The sequence below is a fragment of the Furipterus horrens genome, unplaced genomic scaffold (assembly GCF_987537825.1).
Source record: "Furipterus horrens unplaced genomic scaffold, mFurHor1.1.pri manual_scaffold_3, whole genome shotgun sequence".
NCBI classification, from domain to species: Eukaryota; Metazoa; Chordata; class Mammalia; order Chiroptera; family Furipteridae; genus Furipterus; species Furipterus horrens.
Genome location: NW_028327173.1, coordinates 28720974 through 28739855, shown reverse-complemented (window position 1 = coordinate 28739855; position 18882 = coordinate 28720974). Strand labels below are relative to the sequence as shown.

The following is an 18882-nucleotide window of genomic DNA, read 5'->3' as shown; positions in this document are numbered from 1 at the left end:
GCTCGGAGGCGGGGCTCCGGCTGACGCACAGGGTTCCGCTGAGGGGCGGAGTCCATGCAAACCTCCAGTACAGGCAGTGTCCAACTTGGGAGGCGGGGCTTCACTCAAGGAGGGGCGGGGCTCACTGGGGGTGGGGCTCCGGTCTCCGTGGCGGTTGGGGATCAATCCCGTTAGTTCTGAGGAGGTGATGGCGGCACGCAAGCTGAAGCTGCTAACCACACTGCTGGCAGTCGCTGCCGCTGCCTCCCGGGCCCATGTCGAGTCGGAGGCAGGATGGGACTTATCGGCGCCGGATCTGCTCTTCGCTGAGGGGACCGCGGCCTACGCGCGAGGGGATTGGCCGGGGGTGGTACTGAGCATGGAGCGGGCACTGCGCTCGCGGGCCGCCCTGCGCGCCCTCCGCCTGCGCTGCCGCACCCGGTGTGCCGCCGACTTCCCATGGGAGCTGGACCCAGACTCGCCCCCTAGCCTGACGCAGGCCGCAGGCGCCGCCGCCCTGCACGATCTGCGCTTCTTCGGGGGCCTGCTGCGCCGCACCGCCTGTCTGCGCCGCTGCCTGGGGCCGCCGGCCGCCCACTCGCTCAGCGAGGAGCTGGAGTTGGAGTTCCACAAGCGGAGCCCCTACAACTACCTACAGGTCGCCTACTTCAAGGTGCAGACCTGTCCGGGCCGGGTCCTTCTGGGCAGGGTCGAAGGCGACCCAAGGGAACGTGGGGAGCCCGAGAGTGTCCGCGGAGAGGGAAGGTGGTCTCTTGGCCCGGGAGCTCTCCTCGGACCCGGGAGAGCAAGGACCCTGCCAAGAGACCTGCCTCACCTGCTTCGCCTAATCAGATGGTAGCCCCAGAGGTCCAGCCTAGGCACCCAGCAGGCAAAACTTGGCCTGTGTTTCCCTGTGGGACCTCCCAAAGGGAACTAAAGCGGCAGCCTGGGTCTCTCATCCTGATTTCATTGTGAGCGTCCGGGTGACAAGCTGGGACCTTTCTACAATATCTTCCTTACGGTTCGTTTTTTGGTGATGCTTTTCCTGCTGCCCGAGTGCCTCCGCTTTCTTTCAGGACTTGAGGTTGCCACGTCGCCAGTCAGGGCCGTTTGGCCCCTCCCTGTGGGGGACCCTCTGGCTCCTCTGTCAGGTTTCCAAAGAAAATCGGTAATTTTAGCAATTCCAGAGTGCCTTAAGTCCAAGTGTATACATGGATTTGGAGTGCTCCTGGCTAGCTTGATGATGGTGATGATAGCCAACACTACTGTTTATTAATACATTTGCCCCGATCCTGGCAATATCCTGTAAGGTAGGTACTATCACCCCATTTTATTGGGTGAAAAAATAAGGAGCTGTGCTGCATATCTATTATATTCGTAGTTTAACAGGCCTTCAATTCAACATAAAGGGAGACTTAGAAAATCTTGGGGACCTCAGATTTCTACCTCTCCACAAGTATTTTGTGTACACAGTTCTGCTCCCTTCCTCCCTGTTACTCAGAAGAGTACTGGGCTTGAAACCAAAAAATTGGGCTGTCTTTGGTCATGTCACTTAACAGCACTTCTAAAAATTCTTTGACAAATGTTTATTGAATACCTACTACATTCCAATTCTTGTGCAGGTAACTAAAGTGCTTGACTTCATGGTTTTTTGCCTGTCTTGTTTTGCTGTTAAGAATCACTACAATGAGGGCTACCGAAAGGATGTGTACATAGGGCTGTGGGTTGCACAAAGGAGGGAGAATCTAGCTTTGTCTCAGAGAAATCAGAGACTTGGAAGAAGAAGTGGCATTTGAGGCTGATTCTAGATATTGCTAGAGAACAAGGATGGCCATTCCAGGTAGAGGGAGGCCAGACTGGAAGAAGAATTCTGTAGGCTTCAGGGAGCCATTGTCAAACTGGGTTTTAGAATGTTAATTAATGGTGGAAGCTGTGTGGAACAAGCCTTGGAGGAAGGAGAAAGTGATAGCAGGATGAACCATTAGGAAATGAGTGCAGTTGTTCCCACGAGAGAAGACTAGGTTTTTTGGTGCTTAAGGAGGAAAGAAGGGCTGGGGGGGGGAGTGAGGAGATGGGGGAGACAGAGAAAGCAAGAGCAATGCTGAAAGATGAGAGAGAATAAATCCATAAAAGGAACAGACTTAAGAGCATTTATAATTAAGGAAACTGAGATTCAGAGATGGGGATTATTGACCTTGGGTCACAGTCAGGGCTGACTCCTTGTTTAGTGTGCAGTTTCTAGTACCAATGATCAGAAAAGAAAAATGTCTAGCATATTAATAATATGCTAAGATTTACACTTATTGAGCACTTACTATGTGCCCAGCACCATGTGTTAGAAGCTGCATGCATATTATCTGGTTTAACCTTCCCAACAATGCTATGAGGTAGTGAGTGCTGTCTCCAGATGACAGATTAAGGAACTGATCTGTAAACTTTAATTTGTCTAAAGCCCCAGCAAGTGAGTAATTAAACCTAGATTTAGCCCTGGCCAGGTAGCTCAGTTGGGCAGAGGGTCATCCCAATATGCCAAGTTTGTGGGTTCAATTCCCAGTCAGGGTACATACAAGAATCAATTGGTGGATGCATAAAGAGGTGGAACAGCAAATCCATGTTTCTCTCTCCCTTCCTCTCTCTCTCTAAAATCAATAAATTAAAAAAGAAGAAAAAACCCTAGATTTATCACCAGTCTGTCTGACACCAAATTCTATTAGTTAATCAGTAGATCATCAGTGATCTATTTTGGATTTTACATATGAACTTGTATAACTTTCATGTGCTAGAGTCTATTGCTATGGGCATTATTGTGGCCTGTAGCACATTTTCCCCCTTCAGATGTCTGGTTTAACCTCATGAGTCAGAAGATGCCATGTCTGGATTGTATAGGAGCTCAGGATTTTCCAGCGACCCATCTTTTCTATGAATGTGTCAAAACACTTATTTTATGGCAAAAAGAAAATTTTTTTTCTAGGCAAATTCTTAGGCATGGTCTAATTGTTAACTGCTTTCTTCCCTAACCCTAAACCCTTAAAGCCGTAGATTTTCTTCAGCTCAGTCATTACATCTGAATCTTGAGAATATATTATTTGGACAGTCAGTCTTCTATAGTGTTCACCCTACAATACAACCTTTATTTTAAAACAGAATGTTTACATTGTTGGAGAATTACCTTCTGTAATTTGAGGAGCCCCTAAGCCTGATTGGGAAATAGCTGAGAATCTGCTCGGGGCCTTCCTGTGCTCTTGATCTCTGGTATCTAGTTCCTGCCATAGGTGTGTTTTCTGGGGCAGGCAGGGGCTGGGGCACACTGAATGGAAGGCTCAGGAAGGCTGAGATTTCCTGTTGACTGTGGACTACACATTCAGACACAAACTTTCAGGATTTGTATGTGAGAATCACGTTTTGTGCTTATTCTTAGATAAACAAGTTGGAGAAAGCCGTTGCAGCAGCGCACACCTTCTTTGTGGGCAACCCTGAGCACATGGAGATGCGTCAGAACCTAGACTATTACCAGACCATGTCTGGGGTGAAGGAGGCTGACTTCAAGGATCTTGAGGGCAAACCTCATATGGTGAAAAACTTTATCAAACCCTTCTCTCTTTTTATTAAAGCGACACTTTACTAAGGTTGTTTTCTGATTACAGAAGTAATGTATGTTCATTGTATACCATTAGAAAAATGCAACTAAGTATAAAACAGAAAGTAATCATTTGTAATACTGCCACCAGTAGTTGATATTTTGGCCTATATTTTAAGTTTTCTGTATGTAATTTTTAAACATAATTTGATGTCATATTCTGTGTGTATTTTTCATCATCTTTTTTGAACTAACATATCATGAGCCCTTTCTTATGTCTTCAAATTTTCTTTCAAAACACAATTTTTAATGACTGCATGATGTCCATCTTACACATAGTTTGTATTAATTCATGAGTCACAGTTTTTTGGTTGTGTAGGTTTTGCTTTTCGCTGAAATAAGTGTTATAGTATTCTGGAATGTTCTTGTTCTGTTTGTTTAGCAGGAAAAGTATGTATTGCACAGTATTCTCTCACTTATCATGGGTATTAGGTTCTAGACCCCCTGACGATAGGTGAAAATCCGCAAAATAGGAACCTTACATTTACAGTAGGTCCACTCTATATCGCAGTTCACTTATGGTGGCCTCACTGTATTGCGGGATTTTAAAAAATATTATATTTAGACTTCTGGCCAAGATGGAGGCATAGAGAGACACGCTGCGTCTCCCTCCACAACTAAGAAGGAATACAACTACCTCAAAACTAGAAACAATTAGAAGTTCCAGAAAATCAAACTACATGGAAGTCAAGCAAACAAAGATATAAAGAAGAAATACTCATCCAGACAGATAGGAGGGGCGGATCCGTGGTGCAGAGGACATGGTGTGGTGGCAGCAGTGGCAGCAGCAGAGGTGGGCTGGTGGAAAGCACAGTCACACGTTTTAAAAAGTCAGAAGGGACACCTGGGGAGTGTTCCCAGCTCCTCACCAGACCTCGCAGCTCACGGTCCCAGCACCAGGGAAAATCAAGCCTCATTGCTTCTGACTGTGCAGACCAGTGGGGGTTGGGGTGGAGGCAGAAACTGCCAGTCTCAGCAGAGTCCGCTTGTTTAAAGGGCTCCCACGGTCCTAGAACGTCCGCAGACTCACCCACTCTGGGAACAACAGTCAGAGCAGCAGCTAGAGGGGCGCCAGTCCAGTGTGGAAGTGGGAGAGGTGTCTGGAAAAGGGGCGAGTGCTGGGCTGGTGGCATTGTTCCCTCTCGGACCCCTCCCCCCACATCAGTGCCACAACGTGGTGAAACAGGTCGCCCTGTACTGATGAATCCCTAAGGCTCCACCCTTACAACGTAACAGGAGCGACAGCTCTTCCTGGGATGCAGAGGCAAACAAACACAGGAGCCTGTCAGAATAAGGAGACAGAGAAGTATGGCCCAAAAGGGGAAATGGATCAAGGTTCCAGTGGGAGAACTAAGCGACAAGAAGATAGCCAACCTAACAGATGCAGAATTCAAAACACTGGTGATAAAGCTCACAGGCTTGACAGATATGCTTGAGTATGGCAAACGCATAAGGAAAGAAGTGAAGGCTATGCTAAGTGAAACGAAGGAAAATCTACACAAAACCAATGGTGAAGGGAAGGAAACCGGGGTTCAAACCAATAATTTGGAACATAAGGAAGAAAAAACAGTCAACCAGTGCAGAATGCGGAAGCAAGAATTGAAAAAAATGAGGAAAACTTCCCAAATTTTGTGAAGGAGATGAACATACAGGTCCAGGAAGCACGGAGGGTCTCAGGCGAGCTGGACCCAGAGGGGACCACACCAGGACACATATGGACTGAGATGCCAAAGGTGAAAGATAGAGAGTCCTGGGGGCAGCAAGAGACAGGCGGAGAGTTGCCTACAGGGGGGTGCCTATAGGACTATCAGCTGATTTCTCAGAGGACACTTTGCAGGCAGGAAGGGACAGGCAAGCAGTATTCAATGTGATGAAAGGCAACCTACAACCAGGATTACACTATCCAGCAAAGCTATCATTTAGAATGGAAGGGCAGATGAAGTGCTTCCCAGACAAGGTAAAGCTAAAGGGGTTCATCATCACCAAGCCATTATTATATGAAATGTCAAAGGGACTTACTTAAGAAAAAGAAGATCAAAACTATGAACACTAAAATGATAACAAACTCACAACTATCAACAACTGAATCTAAAAAATAAAAACAAAATCCAACTAAGCAAACCAGAATAGGAACAGAATCATAGGTATGCGGATCATTTGGAGGGTTATCAGCTGGGAGGGGTATGGGGGAGAAATGGGGAAATGGTGCAGGGATTAAGAAGCATAATCAGTTGGTACAAAATAGACAGGCGTATGTTAAGAATAATATAGGAAAAGGTGAAGCCAAAGAACTTTTATGCACGACCCATGGACATGAACTAAGGTAGGTGGGATTGCTGGAGGGAATGGGATACTGGGCAGAGGGGAGCAAAGGGGAAAAAATTGGGACTACTGTAACAACATAATCAAAATATACTAAAAATTATATTTAATTATTTATTGCGGATTTTTCACTATATCACAGGATTTTGTGGTACTGTATACGTATGTTAAAGTTACATAGGTTTAAGAGTGTAGAATAAATATAAAGTTCCTACTTTGTGGGGGGTGTCTAGAACATAATACCAGCAATAAGTGAGGGAATACTGTATTTTAGTATTTATGTATATTTTAAGGCTTTATAAACCCTTCCCACACACTTATAAACCATTTCCAGTCCCTTAATAACCTTTTCTACACTTTTATAAACACTACTTATGTTCTTAAACATATTCTACACTCTTAAACCTACGTAACTTTAACAACATACATATACAGTACCGCATAATCCTGCAATATAGTGAAAAATCTGCGATAAATAAATATAATATTTTTAAAAATCCCACGATTCAGTAAGGTCGTGATAAGTGAACTGCGATATGGAGAGGGACTACTGTAAATCATAAGAGGTATCTGTAATGGCATAACATTTTTATAAAGAGGCGATGTTCTCTTAAGGTTTAATAGTTTAAAAATAGAGGTACTTGTATTAGAAACAGTATCAGAATGACTTTTAAATGTAAATTGTGTACACATAATACATTATACAGCTACATTCAGTTTGGGTTTTTTTGTCTGTTTGTTTTTTTAGTGATTCTGTGACAAATGAAAATGTTTTCTCTGCACAAGAATAGGAGCTGTGTCCCACAGGCAGCAAAAAGCAAAGTCTGTAATCAGTTGTTTGCAGCCACCCAAATCATTCCTTACTGCTGGAAAGATTGCTCTCATCACCACAGGCCATATTCTAACATTTAAGAGTTAAATTTTTTTCTTTAAACTTAACTTTGAAAACTTGAGCCCAACAGAAAAATGAATTAAATTACAATGAACTCCCACATATTTCATCTAGATTTAGTTAAATGTTTTTAAATTTCAAAAGAAGTGAGTCAAGGCCATTCACCAAGTGCTTTCATAGTGTAGCAACCACCCTCAGAGGAGCAGGCAATGAGGACCCCCGTGAAGGTGGTGGCAGGGGAGAAGGAGAGAGGGCTGTCTGTGGCCTGCGTTTGAGTGCTCCTTCCTCCCAGTAGGACGAGTTCCGACTGGGAGTACGACTCTACTCAGAGGAGCAGCCACAGGAAGCTGTGCCCCACCTGGAGGCAGCCCTGCGGGAGTACTTTGTGGCAGATGAGGAGTGTCGGGCCCTCTGCGAAGGACCCTATGACTATGACGGCTACAACTACCTCGAGTACAACGCTGACCTCTTCCAGGCCATCACAGGTGCGCGCCTCAGAGCCCGGCACTGGGCCAGGCCTGCCTGAGCTCTAATGACAATGTCGTGATAATATATACACAGCGTCTTCAACCTCATTTCTAAATTACTTAAATTACTTAAATCTGGGAATCTGACTGACATTGGTTCCAGTAGAATTTGTTCATCTTAACCAGAATTTGAATCCTTAAGATTGACCTTATGGTTATTCCCACTTTTTGATTCTTTTCAGATCATTATATCCAGGTCCTCAGCTGTAAGCAGAACTGTGTCACTGAGCTGGCCTCCCACCCAAGTCGAGAGAAACCCTTTGAAGACTTCCTCCCATCACACTATAATTATCTGCAGTTTGCCTACTATAACAGTAAGGCCGACTTTCCTCTTTGCTGCTTTTAAATAAGAAGACAAAAGCAAGGTAGGCAGGGATCATGGCCACTGTGCTTCAACTCATGGCTTCTCTCTGTGGCTCTGGAAGGCACCATGCCAGGTGACCCCTGGGTGCTTTGTCACAAGCCACTGGCCAAGGAAGCTGATAACAGCAGCCTGAAATGCTGGGAGAACGCTAAGACCTCTTTCTCATCCCTTGTATGACATACATAACCTAAATTTGTATCTGAATTAAGTTACATCAAAGGCTAGGGTGTACTACCATTTAAACCAGCACACATGACATTTCTCAGCCCTTCTTCCTTCCTTATATAGTACTGATGCTCTGGGGAGTGGGGAGGGTGTCAACATCCAGCAAAACAAGTTAGAGGGACTTCACTGAATTTCTACTGCGTGCTAAGCATTACAGTATATTCATGATGAGCACAAGGTATGTTCAGAAAGTATCCAGCCATGTAATATGAAAAAAAGACATTTATTGAAGTAGGTACAAGAAACATTGTACATAGGACAATGACACCTCAGTCCCCTTCAAAGTAGGCACCTTGAGACCTCACACAGTTCTCCCAGTCACCTGTCATCAGCTACCCTGTCACTTTTTCCTGAATCTCATTGATGCTCTGAAATCTTTTCCCTTTCAAAGGTGATTTTAGCTCTGGGAAAAGCCAGAAGTTGTAAGGGCCAAATCTGGGCTATAGGGGGGTGCTGAGTTACCTGGGTGATTTGATGTTTTGCCAAAATACTGCATGAGACGTGATGCATGAGCGGGCACGTTATCACGTTGAAGCTGCCAATCACCAGTTGCCCAGAGCTGCAGCCTCTGAATCATCGGAATAGTTTCTGCAGAGGAATGTTCAAGCTTAATGCAAAATTTAATGCAGATTCATTGCTCTACTTGCTCAATCATTTTGAATGTGATGGCTACACAGGACACATGCTCACTCAACAGTATCTACTGCTCCCACTGACTAGTACAGTGAAGTCATCGTTGTTCACACATGTGCATTCCAGTGCACTCTCCTGGCTGCCAGGTTACAGTGGTGTCGTGCAAACTGATCTCATTATATTAACGATGGCTGGATTTTTTCCTGACAGACAAGGTATACAATATTTATAGTTGAGTTGAGAAGACTAACACATACCAACAAAGAGGCAATCTGCTATTGTAAAATCCATAGGGAAAAGAAGGTAGGAGGATGGGAATGTTTTTTAAATTGGTCTAATTTTGAGGACAGTGTTTTAATTACTTGTGATTTTTTAAAAATATGGGCACACAGAAGATTCAAATTCTTTTTTGTTTCAATATTAGACAGCCCTGAGGATACTGAGCACCCTAACATCAATTCTGTATTCTACACTTATATAACTTCTTATTTTCCTACAATGTCTCCCCAAAAATCAATGCTGGGATTGAACACTAGTGGCTACTTGTACCCAGGATGAGACCCTTCTCAGCCATTTTTTCTTTCACTTTGCAGTTGGGAATTATACACAGGCTATTGAATGTGCCAAGACCTATCTTCTCTTCTTCCCCAACGATGAGGTGATGAATCAGAATCTAGCCTACTATACCGCCATGCTTGGAGAAGAACAAGCCAGCTCTATTGGCCCCCGTGAGGTAAGAGATTTGTATTAGTTAGGGAAGCTGCCAGCTGAACCCAGACCAGAGGGCAGAGAGTGAAGTAGAGGAGGGGAGCTGGCACTGTTTGCATGCAGTGAGGACAGGGTGTCTGGGTAGGTGAGAGTGCACTGAGCACTTGTCACTGGGAGAATAAGGGAGCACAGGAATGATATGGGCCCAGAAGTGTGTTCTCTGAGTTGTCAAAGAAAAGCAGAACTGCAGAGCAGAGTGTCTTTCCCTCTTGGCAAACCCCCCTACTTTGAGACTTGATACCATTTAGCCAAGATTTATTATTTTTAACATCATGCTCATTTTTTTTTTCACTCACAAACTTTCCCCATTCTCCTCTTCCATCCCCTCTTCTTCCTGCCATTGTCTGATCTCTCCCTCTTTCAGCAGTATTCCTGTCTCCCTCCAACACAAGGGGAAAAATCTATATAATACAGTGACAAAATGAAATGCACTGAAGTGTTAGCAATGGTTATTTCTGGGTAGGAGAATTATGGGTGATTTTTTTTTTTTTTTGAGTTCTTTTATATTTTCTAAACTCCCTGTAATGATTGGGTATTTTTTTTTTTTTTTGTAATTAAAAATACGAAAAGTTCTCTGTTTCTAACTTAATGAAGTTTGATACTATAAGCCTTGATATTTGTACATCTACCTTGCACAGACTCTAGACCTTTTCCTTCTTGAGCCCAGAGCAATGAGGTGGGTTTGAAGTCACTAGTCTGTGCTCAAATCCCCATTCTTCCACTTATTAGTCACAGGATCTTTGGCATGTCTTGGAGATCGTAGGCATGCTGCATTGCCCCTCTGTGTCTGCTCTTCCCTCCATAAAGTAGGATTACAGTTCTTGCTCTGTCTTTCACACAGAATGACTATGAGGGTCAAACGAGATGATGAGCTGACAGGCAAGGTAGAAGTGTGACAAAGTGTTGTGTGGACAGATGGGTAGTATCACGGGGGTCTTGCTGATGGAACACATGTAGCAGGTGGCCAGTTCCCTCATCTCTAAACTCAGCCGCCTCCTGAAACGGGTGGCTTACCACTGTGACCCTCAATCACCTGGTCCTGCTGGCCTCTCCCAAACCCCATCTACAGTGTATGTAAAAATGGCTGTAACTTTGGATCAGTTTTTCATTTTGTCAAAAAAAAATAGCCAATAGCTACAATTTCTCTAGAGGCCACTCAGTTGTTTATACAACAAATATATTGGAGAAATGAAGGGGGTGAGAAAGTAGGCACACTCCTGCACTGTTGTGGAACTAGAATTTGGCCTGTTCATTTAAGCAGCAATGGGACTGCTGGGGCTTTACCTTGCAGCTGTCCAGGGCAGGGATGCAAAGGTAAATGTGTACAGATGTGCATCGGAGCATTGCTACTGAAAGCAAAACACCGGAAACGGGCTTAACTGCTGTCAGTTTGGGAACTGATTAAATAAATTATGGTACATTCATTCAGTGACCTACAAGACAATTATTATATTGCATGAGTAGAGTATTGTGCACTAATATGAAACTGTCTCCATGATTTTAGGTAAAGAAAAAAAAAGATATATTAAATATAATAAGTCCTATTTATGGTATTTTTTAAATACACGTATATGCTTTAAATTTCAAATTGTAAACTTTCTGTACAGACAGGTGAAAAACTGTTGATTGGCATTACCCCTTCTCTGACCATCCTGACCATCCTCTCCCACCAGGGGACAGGTTTTCTTGCATTTGTCCTCTTTGGCCCCTAGATGGTGATCATTTGGATTTGAGATGGCACTTCTCCCAGTCTCTGTCTTACTGAGTTAAGACCTTTCTTTTTCTTCTTCTTTTTTTCCTTTATGGTCATATTAGTGAGCCTGGGGTAGGGAGGAAAATAAGCCCATATGGTCAATGTGCCATTTTTAACTAGCACTCTCCTCTGGAAAGAAGGTAATTAGCATTTGTTGAGACAAGCACTGTGCTGGGTAGTTTCCACCCATCATCTCATTTAGTCATCATAGCCACCCTGTGAGATGGGTGCTGTTCTTCCCATTTTAGAGATGAGGACATGTAGGCGACAGAAGATGAGTTAACTTACACAGTGGCCCATGGCTGGCAGTGGTGACCAGAATCTCTGTTTCCCTGCTTGATCCCAGTGCAGGCACAGTTTCTGACACAGAGCTGATGCTCTACAAATCGGTGTTGAGTGAATAAACAGTAGGAGGGGGATGTGCTCCCTCACAGCCTCATAGAACCGTTGGAAGGGTTAGATGAGATAACCTACCTAGCTTGGTGTCTGGCACCTAGTAAAGGAAGCAATTGCTTCAATTCTGTAGGAGAAAATGTCCATCTTCCTGTTGGGTAAATACAATTGACTATATAGGAGTCATTGACATCATTAACATTTTCTTTACTGCCCTCATCTTGTATTTCAACTGATGATGTCTTCTTTTTCTTTTCCTTCCTCTGCTGCTCGAAGGGCACCTAGGGAAAGATGTGCCCCCGGAAGGTACTTAGTTTCCCTGCCCTGAGGTGGCCCTCCCTGTGAACACTTGTGGGAAGAGCCAGCTGCCCCAGCTGCTCTTGCTGCAGCCACCCATTTATTCTGGGTGACAGTAGGCAGTGTCCCATAAAATGAGTCATATATCTCCTCTACACCTCAGTGTCTTCTCCTTACATTGAGAATAGTATCAGTCTCAAAGATGGGTGTAAAGAGTCAGTGAATAACAGTCAAGTTGCCTAACTCAAGTTTCCTTTCTGAAGATTAAACTGCAGAAGTTAAGATGGAACTCTCCTTTGAGAAATATTTTCACACCTGAGGAGCATCAGATTTTCTGTCTTGGAAATTAATGGGGATCTCACGGGGAGGAAGGGGACTTTTTCCCTTCAAGGGAAGCTTGGTTGTGCCACCCTTAGAGGTACTGCTAGAGCCAGGAAGAGGAACCCTTAAGCATAGAAGTGAGACTTGTCCGAGACTGGGGAACAGACACACAAGTGTCAGGGGAGAGGAGCCTCGGTTCCCACTGGGAGTGACATACAGAATGCTGGGTGGCACCCCCGAGAGCTCACAGGCAGGGGCACGTTCCAGGACATCCCTTCTGCTTTGTTTCTTCAGAGTGCCCAGGAGTACCGACAGCGGAGCCTGCTGGAGAAAGAACTGCTGTTCTTTGCTTATGATGTCTTTGGAATTCCCTTTGTTGATCCGGTGAGCAAGGGTGCAGGAGCTTGGGGGATGGGGGAGTGGGAGAGGGCAAGGGATGGGAGGTGAGTGGTGTGCCATGTGACTGGGGAGGAGACTGTTAGGGAGCAAGCTAAGCATGGGAGCTGTGAAACCCATGAGTCAGACACAGAAAATGACAAAGGGGAATTCTGGGCAGGTAGCTAGAGCCAACTAAGGTTCAGAGACCTCTCACTTCATCTCCTAAGACAAGGCAGGTGATGAGGTGGATTCTCCTGTAGGCCCTGTTCTTCTGTGCATCGAGACCTGAAAGATTAAGTCGGTCAACCTATACTTAATTTTTTCCTGACCTGTGTTTAGGATTCATGGACTCCAGAAGAGGTGATTCCCAAGAGATTACAAGAGAAGCAGAAGTGAGGACCTTGAAGAAACTGCATGCTTGGATCGGGCTGCTGAAGCGCTGAGGCTTCCTGAGCCCAGGCAGATGTGCACCCCTGACGGGGGGAGGGCAGGGCCAGCCTGGGAAGCTGAGGTGGGTGCAGGGCCGGCCCCAGAATACAGTGCTCAGAGTGGCTGTGCTCACAGGTCAGAGCGGGAAACAGCCGTCCGCATCTCCCAGGAGATCGGCGACCTGATGAAGGAGATTGAGACCCTTGTAGAAGAGAAGACCAAGGAGGCGCTGGATGTGAGCCGGCTGACCCGGGAAGGTGAGAGCACAGCACCAAGGGCGGCTGCGGCTGTCGTGGGGATGGCCAGGGAGGTCAGCCCCACACTAGTGGGGAAGCGCCCCGGCAGCACCGAGCTCGCCGCCGTGGGCCAGCCTCAGGGCTGAGTCGGCACAGGTCCGGGCTTAATCTCCCCTCAGTGTCCCTCCTAAGTCTCCAACTGACTTCCACCTGGAAAGAGCACTGAGAATTGGCCTTTGTTCAAGAAAATAGACTCGTGTCACAGTAATGCTAGTTTAGTAAGTATTTATAGGACGAAACTCATCCTGCCTCCTGCTTCCAAGCTGTTTTCTCCCAGTTTCCATCACTTGTCCTGTTATCAAGCCCCCAAATCTTCAGGTCTCTTGGTTCCTGCCCCCTCCGCCCCATGGCTATCCCCTCCAGTCCTCAAGGGAGGCCTACGGATTACTACCACTCTGCTCTGTTTCTCCTCCCACCCCAGCCTTTTTTCCTTTGCCGCACGCCTGCTTGGGGCCTCAGCACCTCCTGTCAGCACTCGTCTTTCCTGTCCCGGCCTGTCCTTGCCCCGTCCCACATGGTCCAACTCAGTCCTCCAGACACAAGGACTCTTGACTTTGTCTTCCCTGCTGGCCCCTTTAACCATACTTTCTGCTCTCCGCTCCCCACCCCCACCCCCGCTGCCCCCATTACACCTTCTCTTCATCCTCACCAGGCTGCTCCTACTCCTCTCTCTGCGCACACGTCTTGTTCATGCCTACCCCTCCTCCTAATTCACTTTACAAAACCTGCCCGTGAGTGTCAGCCTGCGAACCAAGTGTCGCTGGTTCGATTCCCAGTCAGGCCACATGACTAGGTTACACATCAGGTCCCCAGTTGGGGGCACGAGTGAGAGGCAACCACACAGTGATGTTATTCTCCCTCTCTGTCTCCTTTCCCCTCTCTCTAAAAACAAACAAACAAAAACAAGCAAAAAACCAAAAACAAAAAACAAAAAAAAACCCTGCCTTAATCTCCTGGCCAGTTGGGACCCCCTCCCTTTTTCTATTGAACTTCCAGGGCACTTTTTTTTTTGGTATTTTACAAGGTCTGCCTTATACTGCTTATTTGTGTAAATGTTGGAACGGGTGCTGTCTTTGGGTGTTAATGCCTTGCCTTGTCTAGCACAGTGCCTGGCACATGCTGCAGCCTCAGTAAGTAGATAGAGTTGGATTGAGTCTCTAATATTCCCCCAGCACAGAGAGACACCATGGGAAATGGAAGAGACAAGTGTTGGCCTTTGCTCTGCAGTTGCTAAAATTAACAGTGATTAATTTAACAAGATTAGCATGTGTAAAGAGTTTGTCTGGACTTCTTGTTTTCAGAGTGTCCTTCATCCTGGTTCTCTAAACTGCCTGGGAAGTGGGTTGGGCAGATTGTAAGATCCTTACATTAAATTAGTGATGATGATGATGATGATGACAGCTAAACTTTTGAGCACTTACTATGTGCCAAATATTGTGCTAAGCATTTAACTTATTCTTTTTTAAAAAATATTTTATTTATTTTAAGAGAGAGGGAAAGGGAGGGAGAAAGAGAAAGAGAGAAACATCGATGTGTAAGAGAAACATCAATCGGTTGCCTCTCATACACCCCCAACTGGGGACCTGGTCCACAACCCAGGCATGTGTCTTGAATGGGAATTGAACCGATAACCTTTTAGTTCACAGGCTGGCACTCAATCCACTGAGCCACACCAGCCAGGCCTAACTTATTGTTCTTTATATCAAACAGGCATCACATGAGGTAGATGCCATTGTACAGATGAGAAAATTAAGGCTCAGGGAGGTTAAGTAACTTGCCAGTGTCACACAGCTCATAATGCAGAAGTCAAACCAAGTTCCTTCAGATTCTGGAGCTCATGTTTTAGGCATGTGAAGGGCTAGGGAACCGGCAGCTGTTTGGAAGTAGAGCTAGGACCAGTACTTAGATCTCTTATCTTCCAGCTTCAAGTTCTGTCCTCTGGACCACCCTACCTTTGGAAGTGACCAAACAGGAGATTTCTCTGGTGAACAGGAAACAATTGGAATTTCTATTCCTTACAGGGAAAGAGTATCTGATAGTGTCTGGACAGAATGGCACTGGATTGAGCCGGGTCTTGTCATTGTTTTGCAGGTGGCCCACTGCTCTATGAAGGCATCGGGCTCACCATGAACTCCAAAGTATTGAATGGATCCCAGCGGGTGGTGATGGATGGCGTCATCTCTGATGATGAGTGCCGGGAGCTGCTGCGACTGAGCAACGTAAGGGAAACCCGGCGACCGCACCTTCTCCCACAGGCCCCGACCTCCCCGCACTCAGTGCCTCCTGGGCTGAGGGACGGAGAAGAGGTGGTCAACTGCCCAGACTAACTCCACCGGTTTTGTGGGTTCGTAGGCAGCAGCAACCTCAGGAGATGGCTACCGGGGCCAAACCTCCCCACACACCCCCAACGAAAAGTTCTATGGCGTCACTGTCTTCAAAGCCCTCAAGGTAGAGTCAGTACTCAGCATCCTAGAGTGTGGAGAGGGGTGGGGGAGGCCAGGCTGTGGGGAGGAGCTGGGGATGGTGGTAGGAAAGGTCGTCCGCCTGTCGGCTTTCCAGCTGCCATGGAGGGAGGGTTAGTGACGCTGAGCGAGGTAAACTTTGGAATTTTGGCTATTAGGCCAAGAGTTATAAATGGAGACAAGCCAGATCAGACCACTGTCCAAAGCCTTGAGAGTGCTTTCTGAAGCATGGCTGACTCCAGGGGTCTGCACTTCTGCATGGCATGCATAAATTGTTCTTAAAGAGAAATGTGAGGGAGAGGGAGAGCGTAATACGTTAGGGTGCTGTGTGTGGGGAGCAGAGAGGCTGCACCTTTGGTATTGGGATGAGGAGTGGGGTCTGGGGCCACACGGTCCCCGTCGGCCCTTAGTGGGGCGTTCAGGGCAGCTGACCACTGGTCTCCTTGGCAGCTGGGACAGGAAGGGAAGGTTCCTCTGCAAAGCGCCCACCTGTACTACAACGTGACAGAGAAAGTGAGGCGCGTCATGGAGTCCTACTTCCGCCTGGACACCCCCCTCTACTTCTCCTACTCCCACCTGGTGTGCCGCACTGCAATTGAAGGTGGGCCTCCTTCCCCACTGCAGTCTTCACAGCACTTGCGCTTGGACCTGAGCCCTGGCTGGACTCTGAGGACATGAAGAAGAACAGGATATGACTCCTTTCATCCTCATTGGGGAACCAGCATAAACAAGTGGCAGCCCAGAGTGATAGTATAGCGGAGGAAGTTACAGTCATTCGACCCAGGCAGTCGGGGGCAGGGGGGCTCCTGGAGGAGCTGATGACTTTTATGCAGGATGAATAGGAGTTGTGGAGCCCAGGAGGTTATATTCAAGCCAGAGAGAACAGCATGTGGAAAGGAGTTGAGGCACTGAGCAACCCAGTAGCTGGTGGAACTAAGAACGCTGCCATTCTGAAGAGTAAGGTCAAAGCGGGGAGCAATCCGATATGGGTGGTGAGGCCCTCAGAAGCCAAATTGTGGAGAGCTACATCCAAGAGTTTGTTTAGGCCAGTGATTGTCAATGATGTTATTGGGCATACAGGTAACTCTGTCCTGACGCCTAGCTGATATAGCTTAGCTGGAGACCCCCTTGTTCATTGGGCATTCCCAAAGACCCAGACTCATTTTGGGAAGCATTGCCCCCGTGGCAACAGGAGAGCTGCAATATCTCCTGAGGCACCTCAGTGCTAACATTTGTTACCTTGGTCCCAGAGGCACAGGCTGAGAGGAAGGACAGTAGCCACCCAGTACACGTGGACAATTGCATCCTGAATGCCGAGGCCCTCATGTGCATCAAGGAGCCCCCCGCCTACACCTTCCGGGACTACAGGTACCAGCTCGCCCTCTGAGCCCCACAGTGCCCTGCACTTCCCCCCTCCCCCAGCACACGGACACACACAGGTTTGGGAGCAGCTGTTCCCAGGATCCAGTCCCTGGCCCCAGACCCTCTGGATGGGAAGTCAGACGATAAGGAAACTGTTACAGTGTAGTGTGATGAGTAGGACAGTGGAAGGTGGACTTGGTATAGAAGTGCTCCAGAGAAGGGTGTGGCGGATGCTCTGCTGCGATGAGGTGGGGGTGGGAAAGTTGGGAGTCATTTGCGAGGCTTCAAAGAAGCTTCTAGAAGGCTTTCTCCCTATGAAAGACCCCCTCCCGCTGCTCGTTGAGAGCACTTGGAGATGAAGGTGCTGGAGCTATGGGTTGTCTGGGAGTGGGAGGAGGAGAAGGTCTGTGTCAATGCTCTCTGTACCTTTCCCAGCGCCATTCTTTACCTAAATGGAGACTTTGATGGAGGAAACTTCTATTTCACTGAACTGGATGCCAAGACCGTAACAGTAAGTGTGTCCTCGTCCCGCTCCTGAGTGAGAGGCAGAAGCCCTCCCAGTCCAGGGCAGATGGGCAGTTGATCTTTCTAGTGGCCAGCGCTCTGCTCCCCAAACCAGCGGGGCTTTGAGGTGTGTTGGTCACGTCTCTGTCTGGTCACCTTTACTCTTCAGCTCTGGTCTTTGGGGAGCCAGGCTAAGGAGCCACCCTCGACCGTGGACCCTAATGACCCATGTGTCTTCTGAAGGCAGGTCACAGTCTGTCCTGTGTCCCCCTTCGTGCCCTCAGGCAGAGGTGCAGCCCCAGTGTGGAAGGGCCGTGGGATTCTCCTCTGGCACCGAAAACCCGCACGGAGTGAAGGCCGTCACCAGGGGGCAGCGATGTGCCATTGCCCTATGGTTCACTTTGGATGCTAGACACAGCGAGAGGGTGAGAGCAGCTGGTGCTGCTGGGACCTGGAAGGGCCCCTGTTCTGCTCCCGCCTCCCCCAGCCCCCTTGCCAATGGCTGAGACTTGAAAGGTGCTCTGGGCTTGGGGTCTTGGGAGTCCAGAGCAACTCCTTGCATTAGCACTGTGTCACCGTGGTCACTTTGCCTCATCCTCCCTGGCCCTTCCTTCCTACTTATAATGGGGCTCCAGGGGCGGGGGCAGGGTGGGGGAGGACCCTGGTTCTCGGTTCCTCGTTGCGCACCACCTCAGCTGGCTTTGCCCAGAGAGCAGGACCTGTTGGGAAGGAGATAAACTCAGAGGCTGGTGAGGAGGAGTCTTCTTGTTTTTAGGAAGTAGCTCCTGAGAGGTGCTGAATAGCTGGTCTAAGGGCCTTTCTGAATAGCAGCGGTTTGTCCTTGCAGGACAGGGTACAGGCAGATGACCTAGTGAAGATGCTCTTCAGCCCAGAAGAGATGGACCTCCCCCAGGAGCAGCCCCAGGAACCTCAGCAGGGCCCCCTGCAGCCTGCAGAGGAGTCTGTCTCCAGCAGTGACTCAGGGCCCAAGGATGAGCTCTGACAGCATCCAGGTCGCCATGGACTGGTGATCAGACCCACTGTGGGGAACTCTGTCCTGCAGCCTGGACTGGCCAGCTGCAGGGGCCATGGAGCAGTGGGGCACTGACATCTGCTGTCCAGCGAGGGGACCTGCTCATAGCCGTCTGCATGGTGCTGCTGCTCTTGGAGTGGACATGGCGGAACGGCCTGCTGCCCTGTGGACCTGGCAGAGGGCTCAGGACTTGGGCTCAGTGCCACTACCAGTGCCTGCATAGGCAGCCACGTGGCAGCAATACAGTATTTAAGTGTCTGTGTTGACAACCAAAGAATAAATGATTTGTGGTTTTTTTACTCGGTAA

General features: G+C 47.6%; 1 protein-coding gene across 2 annotated transcripts; it reads left to right on the top strand.

The window, feature by feature from the left end:
* Positions 1–140: 140 nt before the first annotated feature.
* On the top strand, positions 141–18882 carry P3H1 (prolyl 3-hydroxylase 1). 2 transcript variants are annotated; one of them, XM_090269247.1, is made up of 15 exons: positions 141–652; positions 3398–3550; positions 7126–7315; positions 7540–7671; positions 9173–9312; positions 12406–12495; positions 12829–12881; positions 13054–13175; positions 15306–15433; positions 15567–15662; positions 16127–16277; positions 16927–17044; positions 17474–17549; positions 17827–17967; positions 18390–18882. In XM_090269247.1, the coding sequence occupies exons 1-15, from the start codon at positions 188–190 to the stop codon at positions 18543–18545; spliced, it is 2211 nt and encodes a 736-aa protein (XP_090125373.1). In that variant the 5' UTR covers positions 141–187; the 3' UTR covers positions 18546–18882. The 2 variants fall into 2 exon arrangements, with proteins under 2 accessions (XP_090125373.1, XP_090125374.1); XM_090269248.1 differs by having other exon boundaries at positions 17790–17967; positions 18390–18453.

Bases quoted from the DNA above. Each gene is read 5' to 3' on its own strand.
- P3H1 (XM_090269247.1), top strand. From the start codon at position 188: ATGGCGGCACGCAAGCTGAAGCTGCTAACCACACTGCTGGCAGTCGCT. The intron at 7,672-9,172 runs GTAAGGCCGACT...TTCACTTTGCAG, and splicing joins GCAGTTTGCCTACTATAACA to TTGGGAATTATACACAGGCT. The intron at 17,045-17,473 runs GTACCAGCTCGC...TACCTTTCCCAG, and splicing joins TACACCTTCCGGGACTACAG to CGCCATTCTTTACCTAAATG.